Source organism: Leptonotus elevatus, chromosome 18 (genome assembly GCF_054856555.1).
Source record: "Leptonotus elevatus isolate MCC_2025b chromosome 18, RoL_Lele_1.0, whole genome shotgun sequence".
Classification (NCBI taxonomy): Eukaryota; Metazoa; Chordata; class Actinopteri; order Syngnathiformes; family Syngnathidae; genus Leptonotus; species Leptonotus elevatus.
In genome coordinates this window covers 15,831,886-15,849,303 of record NC_141256.1, presented here as the reverse complement: position 1 = coordinate 15,849,303, position 17,418 = coordinate 15,831,886, and the positions used below count along the sequence as shown (strand labels likewise).

At 43.8% G+C, this 17,418-nt stretch overlaps 3 protein-coding genes and 4 non-coding genes across 8 annotated transcripts; all 7 read left to right on the top strand.

Moving 5' to 3' along the window:
- Nucleotides 1-424: 424 nt before the first annotated feature.
- e2f6 (E2F transcription factor 6) lies at nucleotides 425-3,848 on the top strand. Its single transcript, XM_086061209.1, has 8 exons — nucleotides 425-666; nucleotides 1,075-1,383; nucleotides 1,625-1,719; nucleotides 1,847-1,899; nucleotides 2,035-2,227; nucleotides 2,341-2,496; nucleotides 2,591-2,705; nucleotides 2,808-3,848. Exons 1-8 carry the CDS (start codon nucleotides 550-552, stop codon nucleotides 2,976-2,978), a joined length of 1,209 nt encoding a protein of 402 aa, XP_085917335.1. The 5' UTR covers nucleotides 425-549; the 3' UTR covers nucleotides 2,979-3,848.
- Nucleotides 3,849-3,949: 101 nt separating this feature from the next.
- Nucleotides 3,950-7,457, top strand: rps7 (ribosomal protein S7). Of its 2 annotated transcripts, none has more exons than XM_086061210.1 (7): nucleotides 3,950-4,018; nucleotides 4,614-4,699; nucleotides 4,792-4,863; nucleotides 5,313-5,456; nucleotides 5,866-5,930; nucleotides 6,770-6,920; nucleotides 7,344-7,457. In XM_086061210.1, the coding sequence occupies exons 2-7, from the start codon at nucleotides 4,625-4,627 to the stop codon at nucleotides 7,419-7,421; spliced, it is 585 nt and encodes a 194-aa protein (XP_085917336.1). In that variant the 5' UTR covers nucleotides 3,950-4,018; nucleotides 4,614-4,624; the 3' UTR covers nucleotides 7,422-7,457. The 2 variants fall into 2 exon arrangements, with proteins under 2 accessions (XP_085917336.1, XP_085917337.1); XM_086061211.1 differs by having other exon boundaries at nucleotides 4,008-4,100.
- LOC147158867 (small nucleolar RNA SNORA73 family) lies at nucleotides 5,020-5,237 on the top strand. Its single transcript, XR_015091031.1, has one exon. It is a non-coding gene; the product is annotated as a small nucleolar RNA SNORA73 family (small nucleolar RNA).
- LOC147158866 (small nucleolar RNA SNORA73 family) lies at nucleotides 5,568-5,785 on the top strand. Its single transcript, XR_015091027.1, has one exon. It is a non-coding gene; the product is annotated as a small nucleolar RNA SNORA73 family (small nucleolar RNA).
- LOC147158865 (small nucleolar RNA SNORA73 family) lies at nucleotides 5,978-6,195 on the top strand. Its single transcript, XR_015091029.1, has one exon. It is a non-coding gene; the product is annotated as a small nucleolar RNA SNORA73 family (small nucleolar RNA).
- On the top strand, nucleotides 6,952-7,169 carry LOC147158864 (small nucleolar RNA SNORA73 family). Its single transcript, XR_015091028.1, has one exon. It is a non-coding gene; the product is annotated as a small nucleolar RNA SNORA73 family (small nucleolar RNA).
- Nucleotides 7,458-8,058: 601 nt separating the features above from the next.
- LOC147158862 (connector enhancer of kinase suppressor of ras 3-like) lies at nucleotides 8,059-17,207 on the top strand. Its single transcript, XM_086061904.1, has 12 exons — nucleotides 8,059-8,278; nucleotides 11,359-11,522; nucleotides 11,702-11,904; nucleotides 12,481-12,568; nucleotides 13,370-13,411; nucleotides 13,853-13,972; nucleotides 14,059-14,118; nucleotides 14,372-14,440; nucleotides 14,524-14,673; nucleotides 14,754-15,066; nucleotides 15,145-15,222; nucleotides 15,959-17,207. The coding sequence occupies exons 1-12, from the start codon at nucleotides 8,227-8,229 to the stop codon at nucleotides 16,297-16,299; spliced, it is 1,680 nt and encodes a 559-aa protein (XP_085918030.1). The 5' UTR covers nucleotides 8,059-8,226; the 3' UTR covers nucleotides 16,300-17,207.
- Nucleotides 17,208-17,418: the final 211 nt, after the last annotated feature.

The window sequence follows — 17,418 nt, the reverse complement described above, 5'->3', positions numbered from 1 at the left end:
TTCAAATGTGTTAGACATTCATGTGATTGCTAAAGAATATTGAAATAAGTGTTGAAATTAATACATCTTGAAATAAATCAAAAAACAATATTTTTTATATTTGAGGCAGCAAAGGGCGGAAATTGGTAAAAAAAAAGTAACTGACAACATTGGTCATTATTTAGGCCACAAAGGTAAATAAATAGATAAATACATTTTGAACAACAGAATTAAAGATTGTAATAATTGTATCTTGAAATCGATATTAATGATGTTTAAATGTCGAAATTATTCATATATATTTTTAAAATCATTTATTTGTGCATTTATTTCCTTTTTATTTGGGACGCTTGGTGCTTCGTAAGCAGACGACATCGACTCCTGTAGGGGGCGCTACATTAACAGAGTAAACAAAAATCTCACCTTTTCCCTCGGCTGTTGTACTTCCGCGTCAACAACACGCCTCTTCCGGTTAGCGGAAAAGAAAGAGCGTGGAGACGAAAACGTGACAAGAAGAGTTTTTTCTTTTGCACTCCACAGTCCAGAGGACCTCGGGTGGGATCGGGGAGCATGGTCAAGTGTGTTGTTTCCGGGTGTCCGAACCGCCTGCTCAACGGCAACCGGGGCGTCCTGAACCGACCTCTGAAGAGGTTCTTCCCGTTCCCTAAAGACCCGACGCGGGTCAAGGTATACACACGTGATCGCAACCCAAAACAAACACACCCTTGATATTTATTCTCTGGATTCCTATTTACATTTGTTCTACGGTGCTAATATTAGCATGTAGCCTCTTCGCTTCGTAGTGGGGATTTGTTTGTGTTAGCATGTTTGCTAACGGTGGCTGAGGAGGATCGCCAGCTTTTACTGACATCTTAAAAGTCAACTAGGTAGTACAAGCTTGCAGTCTTGTATAAAGTAGTCGGAATCGAAACTTGAGTAAAAGTACAAGTATCGTAATTGGAAAATATTAATGAAATGGAAGATGAAAAGATTAATGCAGCTGCCAAAGATCCATAACTGATTAGTTTTCCCATCCAAAGAATCACAACCACAATTGAGTTGCGCTGCTAAACTAAACATGTTGATGATATTCAGGTATGGCTTGCTGCACTGCGAGAGACGGACAAGCAGGAAGTGTCGGAGCTGCACTTGATCTGCGAGGAGCACTTCCTGCCGGAGGATATCACCACCAACGGCGTGAACAGCGACGCCATCCCCATCATGCCTCCGTACTTGGACGGACCCCTCGGCGGCATCGGCCCATGGGGGGCCGAGTCAGAGGAGGAGGACGACCAGTGGGACACCACGGGTGGTGGCGACGATGAAGAGGAGGAGGAGGAAGAGATGGAGGAAGATGGAAATGCAGCTCCTGTGGCACCTCCTTCTACACAACCTCCTCAGCAGGTCACTTTTTCATATTAGGACTACTATTGGAGCGGCTTCCCCCCCCCCCCCCAAAAAACCGCCTAAAATTGTCCCCAAAAATAATTTTATTATTAAGAACAGGAGAAATTGAGCCTGATTTCATGTCAGATACTGAGGGGAAGAAAAACGTGTGAATTGTTATATCATGTATGTGAACTTGCAGGAATAAATCATATTTACCATGCAATTGTTAATATTTTTTAACTCTTCTTACTTTCAGACTGCAGTTGAAACGGTGGAAGTTCCTCTTAAAGTGAAGACATCAATGACTCCAGTTGAAACGATGGAAGTTCCTCTTAAAGTGAAGACATCAATGTAAGCTTTTACTTTTTTTAGATAGAGCCCAACTATTTAAAAAAAAAAAAAGACGATTTTGTGCAATATTTATTCTTTTTATTTTTTTGGGTTGAATTGTTCAATTGAAATGTGTTGTTCACTGCAGTGTGGACCTTCAACCCAAGCAGGATCTTCACTTAAAGAAGCCAAGCGAAAACGGTGTGTGAGTCTCCTTCACTTGCGTTTTTAAGTTTTGCCAAAGAAGACATTTAGACCGACTCAGATGTGCTGCTGGAAACAACATTTATTTTATAACATAACACAACATTTTACACCTATCATCCTCCGCTTAAGTCTTCCCCGAGGTGTCTCTGGCACTGCTGACGCGGCGCCTCCTGGATCTCCTGCTGGCATCTCCAGACAGCTGGCTGGACCTCCACCAGGCGGCCAGCAGACTGCAGACCCGCAAGTGTCACCTCTACGACATCATCAGCGTGCTGGAGAGCATCAGCTTGGTCCAGAGGAAGTCCCGCAGGGTCAAGTGGATGTGAGTCAGTCTAACGTCACATAACTTCATATTTTTACTAGATGCTGTTAATATATATATATATATATATATATATTTTTTTTTTTAAATACAACTTGTTGTGGCCCATCCAGAGGACAGTGTTCAGTCTCCTACTGCCTTTGGAGGACTGAGGAAAGGTTCCGGAAGGAGCTGGAGAACCTGAAGCTGGAGGAGAGCACGCTGGACGGCCTCATCAAAAACTGCGCAAAGCAACTCTTTGACATGACGGACAACGAAGAAAACGCAACATATCCTTTTGCACCTCACAAAAATGAAAGTCAAGCAGGGGGGGGGGGGGGGGGGGGGGCGACGTCACGTTTGCCTTAACTTGCGCGCGCTCACGGCGGCCTACGTCACGCACGAGGACGTCAGCTGGGTCGCCGCCTTCCAGGAGCAGACGGTGGTCGTCATCAACGCGCCTGAGGAAACCAAGATGGAAGTGCCGCCGCCCACGCAGGTAAAGAGGGGAAAAAAATGATTAAAAACAGAATTTTTTTTTTTTTATGAAAGAAATCCAAAATTTTGTTTTCATCTTATTTTGTGTGTGCGTGTGGTGCAGGACAACATTAAGGTGCACCTGAAAGGCGGCAAGGGTCCCATCAAGGTGATGACTTGCGACCTGGGCACGGGGGGCGTGCCGGTCAAGGAGGAGATGAGCGGCTGCTTCATGACGCTGGAGGAAAGTCGCATACAGATGCAAACGTTGCACACGCACAAAACGGTCTATTAGAACAGGAATCTTTTGTTTTGTTTATTTTGGGGACAGACATTCCGGATATCCGAGGTGATAAAAAAAGCCACATTTGTTGCATTTGTAAACAAACATTTACTGCTGGACCCTGAAAAAAAGGCTCTGAGGAGAAGTATTAGCGTACGCTTTATGTTCTCGTGACATTTTTTCTGTCAATAGGCTTTGATGTGTTTTTTTTTTAAAGTGCATATTTTAGGAAATGTCAACTGTCAACCACAAGGGGGCGCTAGTCGCCCAAAGGAATGCTGGGAAAAGAGACCAAAGCCCTTTACAGCTTCCACGCACAGGTTTTTGTAAAGCATCAAGGGAATCTTACCATGTGATTCCGGATGTACAGTACATTTATTTACAATGAAGAGCTTTCCTCATGATCAGCTTCACAAAGTGCTTTCTTTGTCACATACACTTCATGTTCTTCATTGTATTTGTTTTCATTTAATTTTGATACATATGTAAATAAAACCCTGGATTGGCTGGCAACCAACCCGTTCAGGGTGTACCCCGCCTACTGCCCGAAGCCCGCTGGGATAGGCTCCAGCGCCCCCCCTTGACCCTTGTGAGGACTAAGCGGTTAAGCAAATGGATGTAAATAAAACAATAAATCCTTACAAATTTGAATTTCTGGAATTTATCTCAGTAGTCAATTAGCCATACACGTAACTCATTAAAGTTGCTCTGTACTATTTAAAGGTATTAATCAAATCTATACCTTTTTTTCTTCAACAAATCCAGTTTAAGGTATGATGCTGCTTAATATTTTACAAGGCACTTTTAAACAGGCCATGACCATTTGTTTTTGTGGTCATTTTAGAGCTTATTTATACTCACTATTGTAAACGAAAAAGCCTTATTACGTGGTTAATTCTTAAAATAAAGTATTTATTTCCGGGTGTCAATTCGCGGCCCATTAAACTCTCGCGACATCTAATCTTCTCTCGCGATAATTTACTCTCGCGCTGCTGTGCATTAATGCAACTCTCGCGATGTTCCGGCCTCTTCCTTGGCCGTCGTTGACTGAGGTTAGTCGTGACTTTATGGCTGGATGGACTTTTATGCTCGATAATGTGGCAAACTAAGCTTTAAGACACACATTGTCATATGGTAAATATTTGTCGACGAGTGATGGCTTAGATTGAGTGCATTGTAGCGGCGGATGGCAGTTTTTAACGGCGTAACAAAGCGTGGTGGAGAAGCTTGGGTGAATGCTAGTTGCGATGGGGCGCCGAGCAAGGCCTTACATGTGTTCACTTTTAACAATTTTAAGACCGCAACACGGATATAGGACAGCAGTTTTTCCTGTACGAGTCACCGTTTTAATACTTTCGTAAAATTCCACTAGTAAATGCTCCTGGCATTAGGCTGTTCTTCGCTTTGGCTGCTTGCTAAACTGGCTGCCAATGCGTTAGCTTAGCAAATCGGCTAAATTGTATTTTACGTTTAATTATTGTGTAGTTATCAAAGATGTGACCGTAAAATATTTTAAGAGTACACTACTTACGTTAGAATTGAAGTGTTGAGTGTGTAGTCGTAACTAACCGGAACTTGCGTGCACGTGTGCTGTGTCGGCCACTTTGCGTTTAAGTCGAAATTTAAACGTGATTGAATTGTTTGCAGAGACAACGGCCATGTTCAGCACTAGTGCAAAGATAGTGAAGCCAAATGGCGAAAAACCAGACGGGTTTGAGTCGGAGATATCCCAGGTAAGTGGTAGGTATGAGTGTGAAATTTCAAATATTTTGATACACACGAGACCGACATAAAAAAATAATAATCTTGCCTTGTGGTCCTGTAGGCTCTGCTCGAACTGGAGATGAACTCCGACCTCAAGGCTCAGCTGAGAGAACTCAACATCACTGCAGCAAAGGTGAAAGCATCTCGCATGGTTGAGCTTGATAACTAGAACCCAATTTAAGACTTGGAAGCTCGAAGTCACTAAAGATGAAAACTAGGCATGCAGTGAAATATTACACCTTGTTTGAATCAAAACCGTCCACGTTGTCTTGTAATGTTTGCATTGAATCCGACGTGGACATCCAGCGAGTTCTCTCCTGGCTCTGTCCTGGTGGCGTATGGGAGCGTAGCCTCGTGCTAAGACGTACATTCCCGTTCCACAACGTCGCACAAAAAGTTCTGTCCCCGACCTGATGGTCGGTGCGGGCGAACGTCCTGCATATTCCTACAACTTCCCAGAGTCCTTTTGGGGCCCTTACTGGGGAGCCCAACCATGCAGTTGCACATTCCCTCCCGAAAAAAGCAATTTGACAATGTGATGTTTGAATTTGTGACTGAAGTTGTTCTTGTCGTTCTAAACAGGAAATCGAGGTTCCCGGCAACAAGAAAGCCATCATCATCTTTGTTCCTGTTCCTCAGCTGAAGTCCTTCCAGAAGATTCAAGTGCGCCTGGTCCGGGAGCTGGAAAAGAAGTTTAGCGGGAAGCACGTAGTCTTCATTGCGCAGGTTAGAAGGCGTGGTCAAAACTAAAATGTTGTGTGTTTTTTTTTAATTTTTTTTTTAAAGAAGCTCCACATGGCAAATGGATCTTCTCTAATTTTTCATTAGTTTTTTGATCCGACGTGGACATCCAGCGAGTTCTCTCCTGGCTCTGTCCTGGTGGCGTATGGGAGCGTAGCCTCGTGCTAAGACGTACATTCCCGTTCCACAATGTCGGAGAAAAAGTTCCGTCCCCGACCCGATGGTCGGTGCGGACGAACGTCCTGCATATTCCTACAACTTGCCAGAGTCCTTTGGGGCCTTTACTGGGGAGCTAAACCATGCAGTACACATTTTACAGAAACTCAAAGTTATATTTGCGTTTTTGTTTTTTTAATAACAGTGAGACTAATGAGCGACTGTGGTTGATTTTCAGAGGAGAATTCTGCCTAAACCTACCAGGAAAAGCCGCATCAAGAATAAGCAGAAGCGACCCAGAAGGTGAGTAGAAATTGTCGGCCGCGCTGCTTGAAATGTTTGCATTGACTCCGACGTGGACATCCAGCGAGTTCTCTCCTGGCTCTGTCCTGGTGGCGTATGGGAGCGTAGCCTCGTGCTAAGACGTACATTCCCGTTCCACGACGTCGAACAATAAGTTGCGTCCCCGACTTTGCGGTCGGCGCGGACGAACGCCCTGCATATTCCTACACCTTCCCAGAGTCCTTTGGGGTCCTCACTGGGGAGATAAACCATGCAGTGCACATTTTGAGTCCGTAAAAAAAGGTGTGAATGTTTTTGGTGTCACCTTCCTTAGAGACAGTTGATATTCATGACGACGCTTTTGTGACCTGTGGCTAGAAAGCAAAGTGCCAAGTCTTTGTTGCTGAAATGTAGTCGACGTCAGGTGCTAATCGTTAGCGAAAGCCTCAAAATGTCCACTTAGTGTCCTTGCTGAGCCTTTCCTCTCTTTTGTGGCCGTATGCTTCTTCCATGATAATTGTAAAAGTTTTTATGGCTCGGGGGGGGATATGCAGTAAAACTATATTATATGTGGAGCTTTAAAGTGGGAGTCGACCATAAAAAAATCTTGACAATAATATGTTATATGTGACCTCACTAGTCTAAACATGACATCCTGATATATTTGTGTAATATGAGCTATGAAGCAAAATCCAGCCGTTTCTATCCACCTCGGGGCGGCCATTTTGCCACCCCCAAATTAAGGAAATCGTTGCACCCCTAGTTTAGATGAGTGAGGTCACATAACATGCTTGGGGGGGGGGTTGACGTTTTTCTGCAATTTTTTCCTTCCCGTGTTAACTTGTTGTGGTCTCATCCAGCCGCACGCTGACAGCAGTCCATGACGCCATCTTGGAGGACTTGGTGTTCCCCAGCGAGATAGTGGGCAAGAGAATCCGCGTCAAGCTGGACTGCAGTCGGCTCATCAAGGTCCACCTGGACAAGGCGCAGCAAAACAACGTAGAGCACAAAGTACGTACTTTGCGGTTTTCCGCATGCCGATCCGACGTGGACATCCAGCGAGTTCTCTCCTGGCTCTGTCCTGGTGGCGTATGGGAGCGTAGCCTCGTGCTAAGACGTACATTCCCGTTCCACGACGTCGGAGAAAAAGTTCCGTCCCCGACTTTGCGGTCGGCGTGGACGAACGTCCTGCATATTCCTACAACTTGCCAGAGTCCTTTGGGGCCTTTACTGGGGAGCTAAACCATGCAGTGCACATTCCAGATGTTTTGTGATTGTGTGTATCAAATCATGACAATGTTGTGGTACCTTGACTTATAAGTTTTCTATTACAAGACACCAACTTGAGATGAGAGTAATTCAAGTTAAAAGCCGGCTAAGTCAAGGCACCATATGTATTGTTAATGTCGTGTAAAACGTGACGTGTGTTTTCAGGTGGAAACGTTCTCCGGCGTCTACAAGAAGCTCACAGGCAAAGAAGTCGTCTTTGAATTCCCCGAATGCCAACTCTAAATGCACATGACAAAATAAATTTGTGTTCTGTTCTAATGCTGTGTTGCTTACTGTTTTGTTGAGCAGTCTGAAAACGACCATGTAAAAAAAATAATAATACTTGTTACTTATGCATACCAATAGTTTTTTTTCCATCTGGTCCTGCTTAACAGAAAAGACTAGCAAAATGTTTCATTGGTGTTAAATTGTCTTTATTGTAATCCAAATGTTTAGGGTAATAATATTCAACATTTTGGTGCTTGGATTGAGGTGCTGACTGCTTACGTTTTTTAGCATGTTACACCAACTACTGTAAACTACAAGCACAATGATAAACGTTGAATTACGACCATTAAAAAGCGTTTTTCCTTTGTGTTCATGTGAAGATGGCGTGCATCACCAACGTTGGCCACGCGGTGGCGCCATTGGTAAGACTCAAAGTCGAGTCTATTATTTTCCTTTAGTTTCAAAGGAACTTGTAGCATCAGTGATGCACGTCGTAGTGCAGACTTGTACATCATAAAAGTCTTGACGAAAATTTTTTTTTTTTTTAACGTCATCGGAAGAGCAAGATTGCAAGAGTGTTCAAGTTGGCATCTCACGTGATTGGCGGAGAGCTGAGTGGGCGGGCTGGCGGTAAAAGGAGGAGACCGTCGTGCACGCGCACACGCTTGCTGTTCTCTCAGTCACGAGAAGGTGCGCGAGAGGAGAGAACTTCTCTCAATCCCCACCAGCACCATGCATAATAATCGAAATCATCTTAATTGTCAGTAATTATGACTTCCGCGCTCTCCTAGGATTATTTCGATTTTTTTTAGAGTCAAACATGGAGGCCGTGAGCTCATGGAGCCCCCAGCAAGTTCTGGACTGGATGGGAGGTAAGAACCACCAACATATCAACAACAAAAGCGTCATAAAGTTCTCTTTTTACCTGTTCCAAAGTCAGGAACTTTCACTCTTCGTGTTTGGATTCGAAGCAGCTCAAATGCACGACATCCAAAAACATAACCAAACTTTTAACGTCGCGAGTTTTTTTGTTTTATACATAAAAACTTGTCAACGGATGCGAATAACTCTCTGTATTGTAGCTGGGCAGGATTTGTTTGAATAATAATACTGGAATCAACACGTAGCATTTAATCGAAAACTAATGATAAAATTAACTATTTTGATCATCAGTCTTTAGACCTTGTTCGAATTGTGCAAATCCTCGAACATGATGATGATGACGTATGATGCGTTTGTGTTACGTTACGTCGAATGTTGCTTGCAGCACTCTTCCAAAACATGAAAGTGTTTCGGCCGAATAATTGGCCACTGAGTGTTGTGATTATGCTAATTAGCCCCACTGTGATGTCACAGTTATGAGGAAGTGCAGAACCATTTGCTAAAGAGCTCACTAAAGATTAGCTTGCTTATTGAATTTTCCTAGGCAGTATTTGGAAACTCCTCATTCACAATTCACATTTCCACAAAAAAAAAATGCAGATGTATTTTTAAGAACAAACCCGTCAAAACCAACATCTCTTGTTTGCGTGATCACGTGACCTCGAAAGAGCTCGGCGTGTCGGGACGGATCCGCAAGACAAGCGACACGCTGACTCATCAAAACCCCGCTTGTCGTTTTGACACCCACAAGCGACGACATTTGACGCCGCGTCATCTGTTCGCCGGCCAATCAGCTGGCGGAGCTCGGCCCACCTGGGTGACAATTCCCACGACACGGACGGAGGGATGGTATCGTAACTTCCACTGGAAGGAAGTTCAAATCCTAACAGAAACTCTGCGGTTTGGACTCTGATAGGAAGGAGGAGGATCCGCAGTGTCTTGTTTGTTCAGCGGGAGGAGAAACTGGAAAACGAACGTCGCTCGCGCTGTCGTGTGTCGATTAGGAGAGAGCAACACAATGCACGGACTTGTTAGGTGTATAGCATACAGTATGCATATTGTATATTATGATTAATCTGTCGATTGTTTTGTCAATTAATCATTGAGTCGGATAAAGATATTCAAAAACAGGACATTATTTCAAATCGACAATACAGAAAGTGCACCAACATAAAGTAATCATTTAGTTACTGGTTTGATCTATACTAGGTTGAGTATATATTTTATATTATATTTAAAAAAAAATTAAAACCCAGGACACGACAATTTCACTGAAAATATACAATAAATTCTCACCAGGAAATACTTATGACAAATTTAATCGTGAGTCAATCCGGTGACTGGGGGTTGAGTTATTTATTACTTAAGCTAATGCTAAACGCTCATGCTAATCTTGGTCGGAATTTCACTTCCTGCTTGCGAGGGTGCCCGCCGCCCTCAAGGAAAGGCTTTTCCTGTTCAATGTCGTTTCTTGTTGTTGTTTGGTCAGTAGAGCAGAAGTCGGTCAGGACTATGAATAGTCTGCCAGTGTGTGCGCGCGCGCGCGCGTTTGAGTTGAACTCGATGTTGTTGATCTTTGCTCAATGATTAACTGGCGTCTTGACGAGCAGCTGCTCGTCTCCTATTAATCGTCCTGCTAAATGAACACGACTGAATGAACTGGATTCTTCAGCCGACCCGAGTTACCTTTTGAACGGCACAAATTCAATTGATGTCGTTCAAATGCAGTTTTCCAATGCAATTGGTAATTTCCTGGTAGCACCATTAGATGGCAGCCATCTTGCGTTGCCACTGTTACCAACACTTTCTGACAAATTTTTGAGTAGCATTCTGAGATATTTATAATTTATACAAAAATTTATAATCACGTTCTTAGCGATGAAAAGTACATGTAGCGCTTCTGCCAGACTCATTGGTACACCACACTTCGGTAGCATATTCGACGTAGAGACTGAAAATAACATGGAAATTAGGCAACATAAGATGGCTGCCAGTGGCTTTACTTCATTTCTACAGTGAGTAAGGTTGTGTAAGTTTCTTGCTGTTGCTGTTGATGGCGATGCGGTAGTTGTTGTTCTCTGGGTCGGAGGTGCGACCGGTCCAACCACAAAAAAAGTGTCCCATCAGCGCTTTAGTTTGCTGGGAATGTTGGTCCCCGCCCTCCCGCTGAGCAAAGAGTGTCGGCCATCTGTTGACGTGCAGGCGGGAGAGCGTCGTCCACTCTTCACATCTGCCATTTGCTGCCCAAACCAAAGTTTGTGTGTTTGGTTTCCTTTCCGGTGGACTCGCGCAAACTTCGAACTTGGCCAAAGAAGATCTTGGCGAGTCAGTTAGAATTTATTGGTGGACTTTTCCAACCATTCTAGCGACTATTTCTCAGACATCATGTGGTGATGTTGAGTATGGGCTGACCACATATTATCTGCTGTTGCCTTGTGTGTCAGGGGTCAAAGTTGAGGGTTGGCAATGGGAGTGGCGCCACCGCACCAGGCAATGCCTCCCTCAAGGTCGCGACGGGTCACTTGGATTGAAACGGATCACTTTTGTATGGCTACTATATATGGATGGAAGAATAGATTGATAGATGTTAGACCATGGATAGGCAAATAGCAGCACTTTGAGTGGTCCCTTTATTAATAATTTTTGTTACAAACCCAATAAATGTTTGAAAAATGTTGATGAACATTAGATATACCTTTTCCATAAAAAAACAGAAAAAAAAGTTTTTTTTAAATTGCCGATTAGAAAAAATAATTATATATTTTTTTAAATCTGTGAATATGCATTAACTATAGTTGTAATATCACCTATCACCACTAGATGGCAGACATACTTACGTTGGGTCTTATACTGCCTATACTACATCATAAGTAGGCAGGCTAATTATTTTTGCAGATTTTGAATGATATGCAGTACCTAAATTTTATTTTATTTTTTTTAATCACAAACTTAATTTTGCACTTAATGTCGGTTTGCAGTTTTGTGCCATCGGTGAATGGTCTTTTTTCGTTTTGTTTTTGGCACTGGGGGGGAAAAAAAATCACAGTATTAGTTTATTTTGTTTCTTGAGGTCTGGACGACAGCCTGCAGCAATACCTCCCGGCCTTTAGGTGGCAGCAGGTGGACGGCGAGAAGCTTCTGAAGTTGACGCACCAGGAGCTCACTACGTTGGGCGTGGCCAAGGTCGGCCATCAGGAGCTCATGCTGGAGGCCGTCGACCTGCTGTGCGCGCTGGTACGTCATCGTGATAGTTAAGATGAATGGCCAGCCCTCAAAAAACACCCAATTTTTTTTTTTTTTTAACAAAATTGGACTGTTAAGTACACAAGAATACATTTTTGAATTGCGCTATAACACGTTGTCCCATCCCAAGTGAGTCTATTGTGATGCTTTTCGCTTCCCCCGTGAAAAAGAACAACGGCGTGGAGTCGGACAAGCTGAAGACGCTGGTGGGCAAGATGAGGCTGGCCTACCGCAACCTGAGCGGCGCCGTGTCGCAGCGCCGGAAGAACCCCGCCTACCCTAGCCACGGCGCCCACCGGCCCTCCAACGACTTCCTCACCGCCGTGGTGGAGCTCATCGCCGCCGCCAAGAGTCTGCTGGCCTGGATGGACAGGTGCGTCTTGGGCAACACCCCGCCCCACCCCAAAAAGTGTCCTCCATATTGGATGTGTAAAAGTGGCGCAGTAATGCTAGCAATGTAGCAACTGTGGCTAAGAATGACTCAAACACCCCTACATTATTTTTTAAGAGATGATTTGGTTGTTTTTGATTGGCTGCCTATGACCAAAACGTACAATGCTTCACTTTCCCAAATATGGGAATGAAATCTCATTAAATTAAACCTCACAAATGTAGAGCAAGCATGCTAACTGTTAGCTCACCGTGCTTGGAATCTTTCTTTCTTTTGGGACTTTGCACCCTCATGACTGTCACTCCAGTTTTACGGTTTGACATGTAGCAGCTCATCGCACACGCATGCCTTCATACGTCTGCGCCGCTTCCTGGTCAGGCTTGTACGAACCTGAAGAACATTCCCCACGTCTTTGTTTTTATTTTGAGTCGTCTCTCGCTAACAATCAGTGTGATGACAAAAACATGCCGGGCACACTGTATTGATGAGTACTCATTAAGTATTGGTTTGAAAAAAATATATATTATTGAACATTTCTAATTTTATTGTTGTTTGCAGGACTCCCCTGACGAGCGCAAGCGACTTTATGTCCACAAAGAGCACCATCGTTCAACTGTGTCTGGAGCTCACTTCCACCGTCCAGAAGGTCAGCCACTTAGTCAGTACTTCCTCTTTTTTTGTTGATGAAATAAATGAATATAAATATTCACACAGGCAGTATAAACTCGTGTTAATAATGTAGTACAACTAATTAAGTACCCAAAAATAAAAATAAAAAGCAGCATTCAGGATTCTTTCATCAATTCGGCGGACATTGTGTTACGCCTTCTCACATTGGCCACCAGGCGGCAGTATAATTAATCTTACAAGACAAGCGAAGAAGAGTTTCACTCCACTACTGTATGTGACCCAGAGGTGGCAAATCCAGGTCAAGGAAGTAAAAACCCTGCCACAGTTTGGCTTTAGCCCCAGGTGGTAGCTAGCGAGCTCCCTAGCTAGCTTCCCTCGTGCTCGGTTACCTGCTAGGGAGCTAGCTAGCTAGCACAATTGGCTAAAGCCAAACTGTGGCAAGGTTTGTCCTTTCTGGACCTGGATTTGCCACCTCTGATGATGCAGTCATATCGATTGTTTGAAATACCTCCTCTATTTTAAACATTAAAACACCAACACTTAGATGCTAATTTCACCAGCCGGTCTATGGCGTTCCCATTTATGTGTTAGCATTAAGCTACTGGACTTTATGACAAAGTCATGTGGTTGTTTCAAATATACAAGAAATTCTCTTTGTTTGATGAAAATGTGCTAATTTTTGTGTTTTGGCTTCTTTTTCCACACGAGTTACTTTCAAGCTTGTTGCGTAATCCTAACAATGATCTCATGAGCCGTTTAAATCTGGTGTGGTCAAAGTACACCAAAACTCACTTTTGTTTGTGTTTTGGCCTCACAGGACTTCACCGTGTATCAGATGGAGGAGAAGAGCCTAGAAGTGGTCAGTCGTTTGTACGCACGCACATACACTTCCTTTTCCTGTCCCGTGTTCTGTGCTGCTGTTTATTCAGCTCGGGAACGTCAACTTCCTGTCTTGGATCACACTTCCTGTTGGCCAGCCTTTTGTTCCCACTTTTGTTTGTCTTTTCCTGTTCAAACTTCCAGTAAAGCTAAAAACAAAATGCTACAAACAGCAACGTTTTTAGCGGTGCTAGCTAGTCATGGTAGTTAAACAAATACAAGAAGCTAAGCTAACTATTAGCTTTTTGTGTAAAAGAGTGGGAAATGTGCTCAAATTGGGCCTACTATTCTTATGAGGACTCATCACCAAATTCAAGTTCCAAGCAAACTGTGTTCTCTCAAGTATTTCCTGTTTACTTTTGGTATTTCCTGTCCGTTGCTGCTTTCCTGAGCTAAAAGATCTCCTGCGCGTGCGTTTCAGTCTCAAGCTTTAAACAGCCTCTGCGAGAAGACAGCCCAGGTGACCTGCGACCCGTCCAAGAGCGAACAGTCGTGCTTGGAGGAGGTTCACATCTCCAACATCAAGCCGGGAGAAGGCCTGGTGAGCTGTGCTGGAATTTGGCGGCCCCTAGTGGCCGACTTGTAGCTTGCGTGCAGCGCTCAGCAGGTGTGTCCGTTGCCTTGTAGGGCATCTACATCAAGTCCACCTACGATGGCCTTCACGTTGTCACAGGAACAACTGAGAATGTGAGTTATAGTCTTGTTGTGAACTTTTTTTTTTTTTTAAACAACAAACTACACTGTAAAAAAACAAACAAGTGTTTTATTGAACAAAACCTAGAAAATAAATTCTAAGTCAATTTTACAAGGGGAGTTTTGAGTACATTTTACCAGATTAATAATAATAAAAAAAAAAGCTACTCATGGGTTGAGGAACTAACCCACAAGCTTCAGGTTGGTAGACTCGAGTTTTTAACTTTGAACGTGTATGCAAATGTAGTCGCCAGCGGACAAGACCAAGCGGATCCACGCCGGAGACGAGGTGATCCGAGTCAACGAGCAGGCGGTGGTGAGTGACGTCGGCCTCGAGGTTTCCCCTCCTCTGGTAGGTCCGCGGCCCCTCACCGTCAGGCTGCGCTGTGATTGGTCCAGGTGGGCTGGCAGCTGAAGCACCTGGTGGCCAAATTGAGGGCGGAGTCGGGCAGCGTGCTTCTCATGGTGAGGAAGAGGCCGTTGGGAAGCGCCGGCGCTTTTGCTCCGGCGCCGCTCAAGAACATGCGCTGGAGGCCCCCCCTTGTTCAGGTCGGCTCAGGTGACATCATAATGGAATGAATGTAAACAATTTGCCGCTAACGGATTTTGTTTCCACGGCGACGATGCAGGCGTCATCTGGTCTCCCCAGATGGCGCCATCCTTCAGAGACACCGGCGAAGAGCAAGACGGCCATCTTGGATCTTTACATCCCTCCTCCCCCCGGTGTCCCGTACTCGCCCGTGTCGGCTCCCTTCTCTGCTCGCCTTCACCCACAATGCATTTCTTCGTCTTCGCCAATCAGCGAGGCCAGTCAGACGCCAAAGTCTCCGAACTCGCGTCTGGATGCTGACGTCAGCAACGCTCCGCAGGTCCAGCTGCCCGTCCCGGTCTCGGTCCCGGTGCCTGTCCCGGTCCGACTCCGACAGCGCTCCAGTGGACGTGGTAAGAGAGCAAAACTTTTACGCCAAGTAGCACTTCAAAAAATACTTAATTACAATGAATAACGTTTGTTGTGTGCAGGTAAACCTCGACCCGTGTCCATGCCGGCCGAGGTTCTCTCGGGCGTGTCTTGCCAACGCGGTGTTACAGGATGGAAAGGTTAGCACATTTTGGAAACACTGAGAACTTTCTAGAATTGTGCTGCTGATCTGCCAGCCAGTCCCCAGCCGACGACAATAGAAGTAAAAATAATAATAATAACAAATACATAAATTTGGGGTGTCAGGCAATTAAATTTTTTTAATTGTAATTAATTGCATGACTTCAATAATTAACTCATGATTAATCACAAATTTTATATCTGTTCTAAATGTACAATAAAAAAAATTTTTTCTAAGTTTCATACTCTTGTTAAAATAAAAGTTGAAAACTAGTATAACTTTGGCTTCATCTTTTAGTCATGATACAGTAATTTCATAATAATTCATAAAAGTGAGTTAAAAAAAAAAGTACTGTATTGTAAAACCGAGTGTGATATTGATTTGTGTTGAGGTCATTTTCTGCCACTAGATTGCAGCTATCAAATCTTTTACATTAACTTGAATTAACTTCTGCACATTTTTTAAATTGTACCATACAACTTGGCCCCAGTCTATACAAATATATGCATTATTATTATTATAAAATGTATTACTGCTTAATTTTAAAGTGGATGTGTCTGCTGCAAATTCCCCCAGTACAGGCTTTCCAAGTTAGGGTCAGTCATTAATCGCGCGTTAAAAAATGTAGTAGCGTTAAAGGAACTTTAAATGAACGCATTAATTTCGACACTCATAAAATAAAAAAATAATAACAATAATAAGAAAAACATCTCAGCTTTTACTTGGTGGTACAGGAAGTAGCCGACTTCTCCGCTACCTCAGCAACGAGGGCATCAGCGGCATCACCGAGGAGGAGGAGGGGGCGGAGCTTAAAAGGGAGGAGGAGCATTGCTTCCCGCTGCCGTATCGAAGGCAGCCGAGCGTCCGCGGCGTGGACCACATCCGGGGCAGCCGCTGCTTCATCAGCGCCGACCTGCACAACAGCGCCACCATCCCTTACCAGGAAGTCGCTGCCAAGAAGGAGGAGGAGGAGGAGACCTCCGCCAAGGCCGTCGCCGCTCCTTTGCCCGCCGGCAAACCGTCGACGTCGTTGCTCGGAGGCTGGCTGTCTCGACTCCGGCTGCTCAGCCACTGACCAACTGATCGTTTTCCATTGATGACTCAAATGCGTCACGTTGGAGCAGTTGAGTGCGGTTCGGATTTGCTGATCCTCAAGGCACCACCGGATCTTGTCTTGGTGCCGAGGAACTATTTTGACGTGAGTTGAGGAGATTCATGTCGTGATTTTCCGCCATTTTGGAGCATCGCAAGCCATTTGTAAACCTGTATGTCAAATACTTGTGACAAGGTTCGGTCCCTAAACCACAAATATTCACAGATTTTATTTTTAATTTTTAAACGTATTTGTTATTCGTTGGAAAACTCAATTATTGGTCTAAATGGCACAAGATGGCACCTAAAGTCTTGTTTTTTGCATTTAAAAAAATCAGTTAAGCCTTACACAGTTTTTACAAACGTGTGTTTTACCAAGAAAACCAGTTATATTTCCTCATATATATTTTTATTGTTTTAATGTATACATCTTTTATGTCACATTTGTACTCAGGACAAAGTTTATATTCACAAATAAGCGTCACGGTCATCACTAACAGGTTGAAAAACTTGACTTAAAAAAAATAAAGTTGACACCTACGTCAACAGATGACATTGATGATATGTTGAGATGCAATTTCTAGCCATAAAAAATATACTTTCACACAGTGTGTGCTTCTTGCCACCGGGACAGCCAGGTAACCGCAACTAGTCAACATCAAACTCGGAACATTATCGTGGAGTAGTAAAATCGACTAGTCTGTCCAATCCCGCAACTGTTAACGTGTTCGCCGTCTTGACTTGTTATCGTGTTTGAAAACGTGCAATATCTAACAATACACTGGTGCATTTATCGCTTTTTTGTTTAATGTTGCCGTCATCGGCAACTCTGTACATTCCTGCTGCCCTTCTGTAACATGTGAAAATATTGTAAATAAAGTCAACTTTACATTTTAACATTCGCTTTATTTTTGATGCATGTTCAGACTAGTGTAAAGACTTTGTTATATACAGAATTTACCAAATATATTTCTTATACACAAAAGAGACAATGTCGTCAAACTTCAGACTCAAACTCGTATATATTCATCGAAATGACAAAATATTCATGTGAGGGCGTCGGTATAATTTGCGAGATTTGATAGTCATGGATCTTGCATTT

Excerpts from the sequence above, each read along its gene's own strand:
- e2f6 (XM_086061209.1), top strand. The coding sequence starts at position 550 with ATGGTCAAGTGTGTTGTTTCCGGGTGTCCGAACCGCCTGCTCAACGGC. Across the intron at positions 667-1,074 it reads AAGACCCGACGCGGGTCAAG|GTATGGCTTGCTGCACTGCG; the intron begins GTATACACACGT and ends GATGATATTCAG. Across the intron at positions 2,706-2,807 it reads AAGTGCCGCCGCCCACGCAG|GACAACATTAAGGTGCACCT; the intron begins GTAAAGAGGGGA and ends CGTGTGGTGCAG.
- rps7 (XM_086061210.1), top strand. The coding sequence starts at position 4,625 with ATGTTCAGCACTAGTGCAAAGATAGTGAAGCCAAATGGCGAAAAACCA. Across the intron at positions 4,864-5,312 it reads TCAACATCACTGCAGCAAAG|GAAATCGAGGTTCCCGGCAA; the intron begins GTGAAAGCATCT and ends CGTTCTAAACAG. Across the intron at positions 5,457-5,865 it reads ACGTAGTCTTCATTGCGCAG|AGGAGAATTCTGCCTAAACC; the intron begins GTTAGAAGGCGT and ends GTTGATTTTCAG.
- LOC147158862 (XM_086061904.1), top strand. The coding sequence starts at position 8,227 with ATGGAGGCCGTGAGCTCATGGAGCCCCCAGCAAGTTCTGGACTGGATG. Across the intron at positions 11,905-12,480 it reads CTGCTGGCCTGGATGGACAG|GACTCCCCTGACGAGCGCAA; the intron begins GTGCGTCTTGGG and ends TGTTGTTTGCAG. Across the intron at positions 14,441-14,523 it reads GAGTCAACGAGCAGGCGGTG|GTGGGCTGGCAGCTGAAGCA; the intron begins GTGAGTGACGTC and ends TGATTGGTCCAG.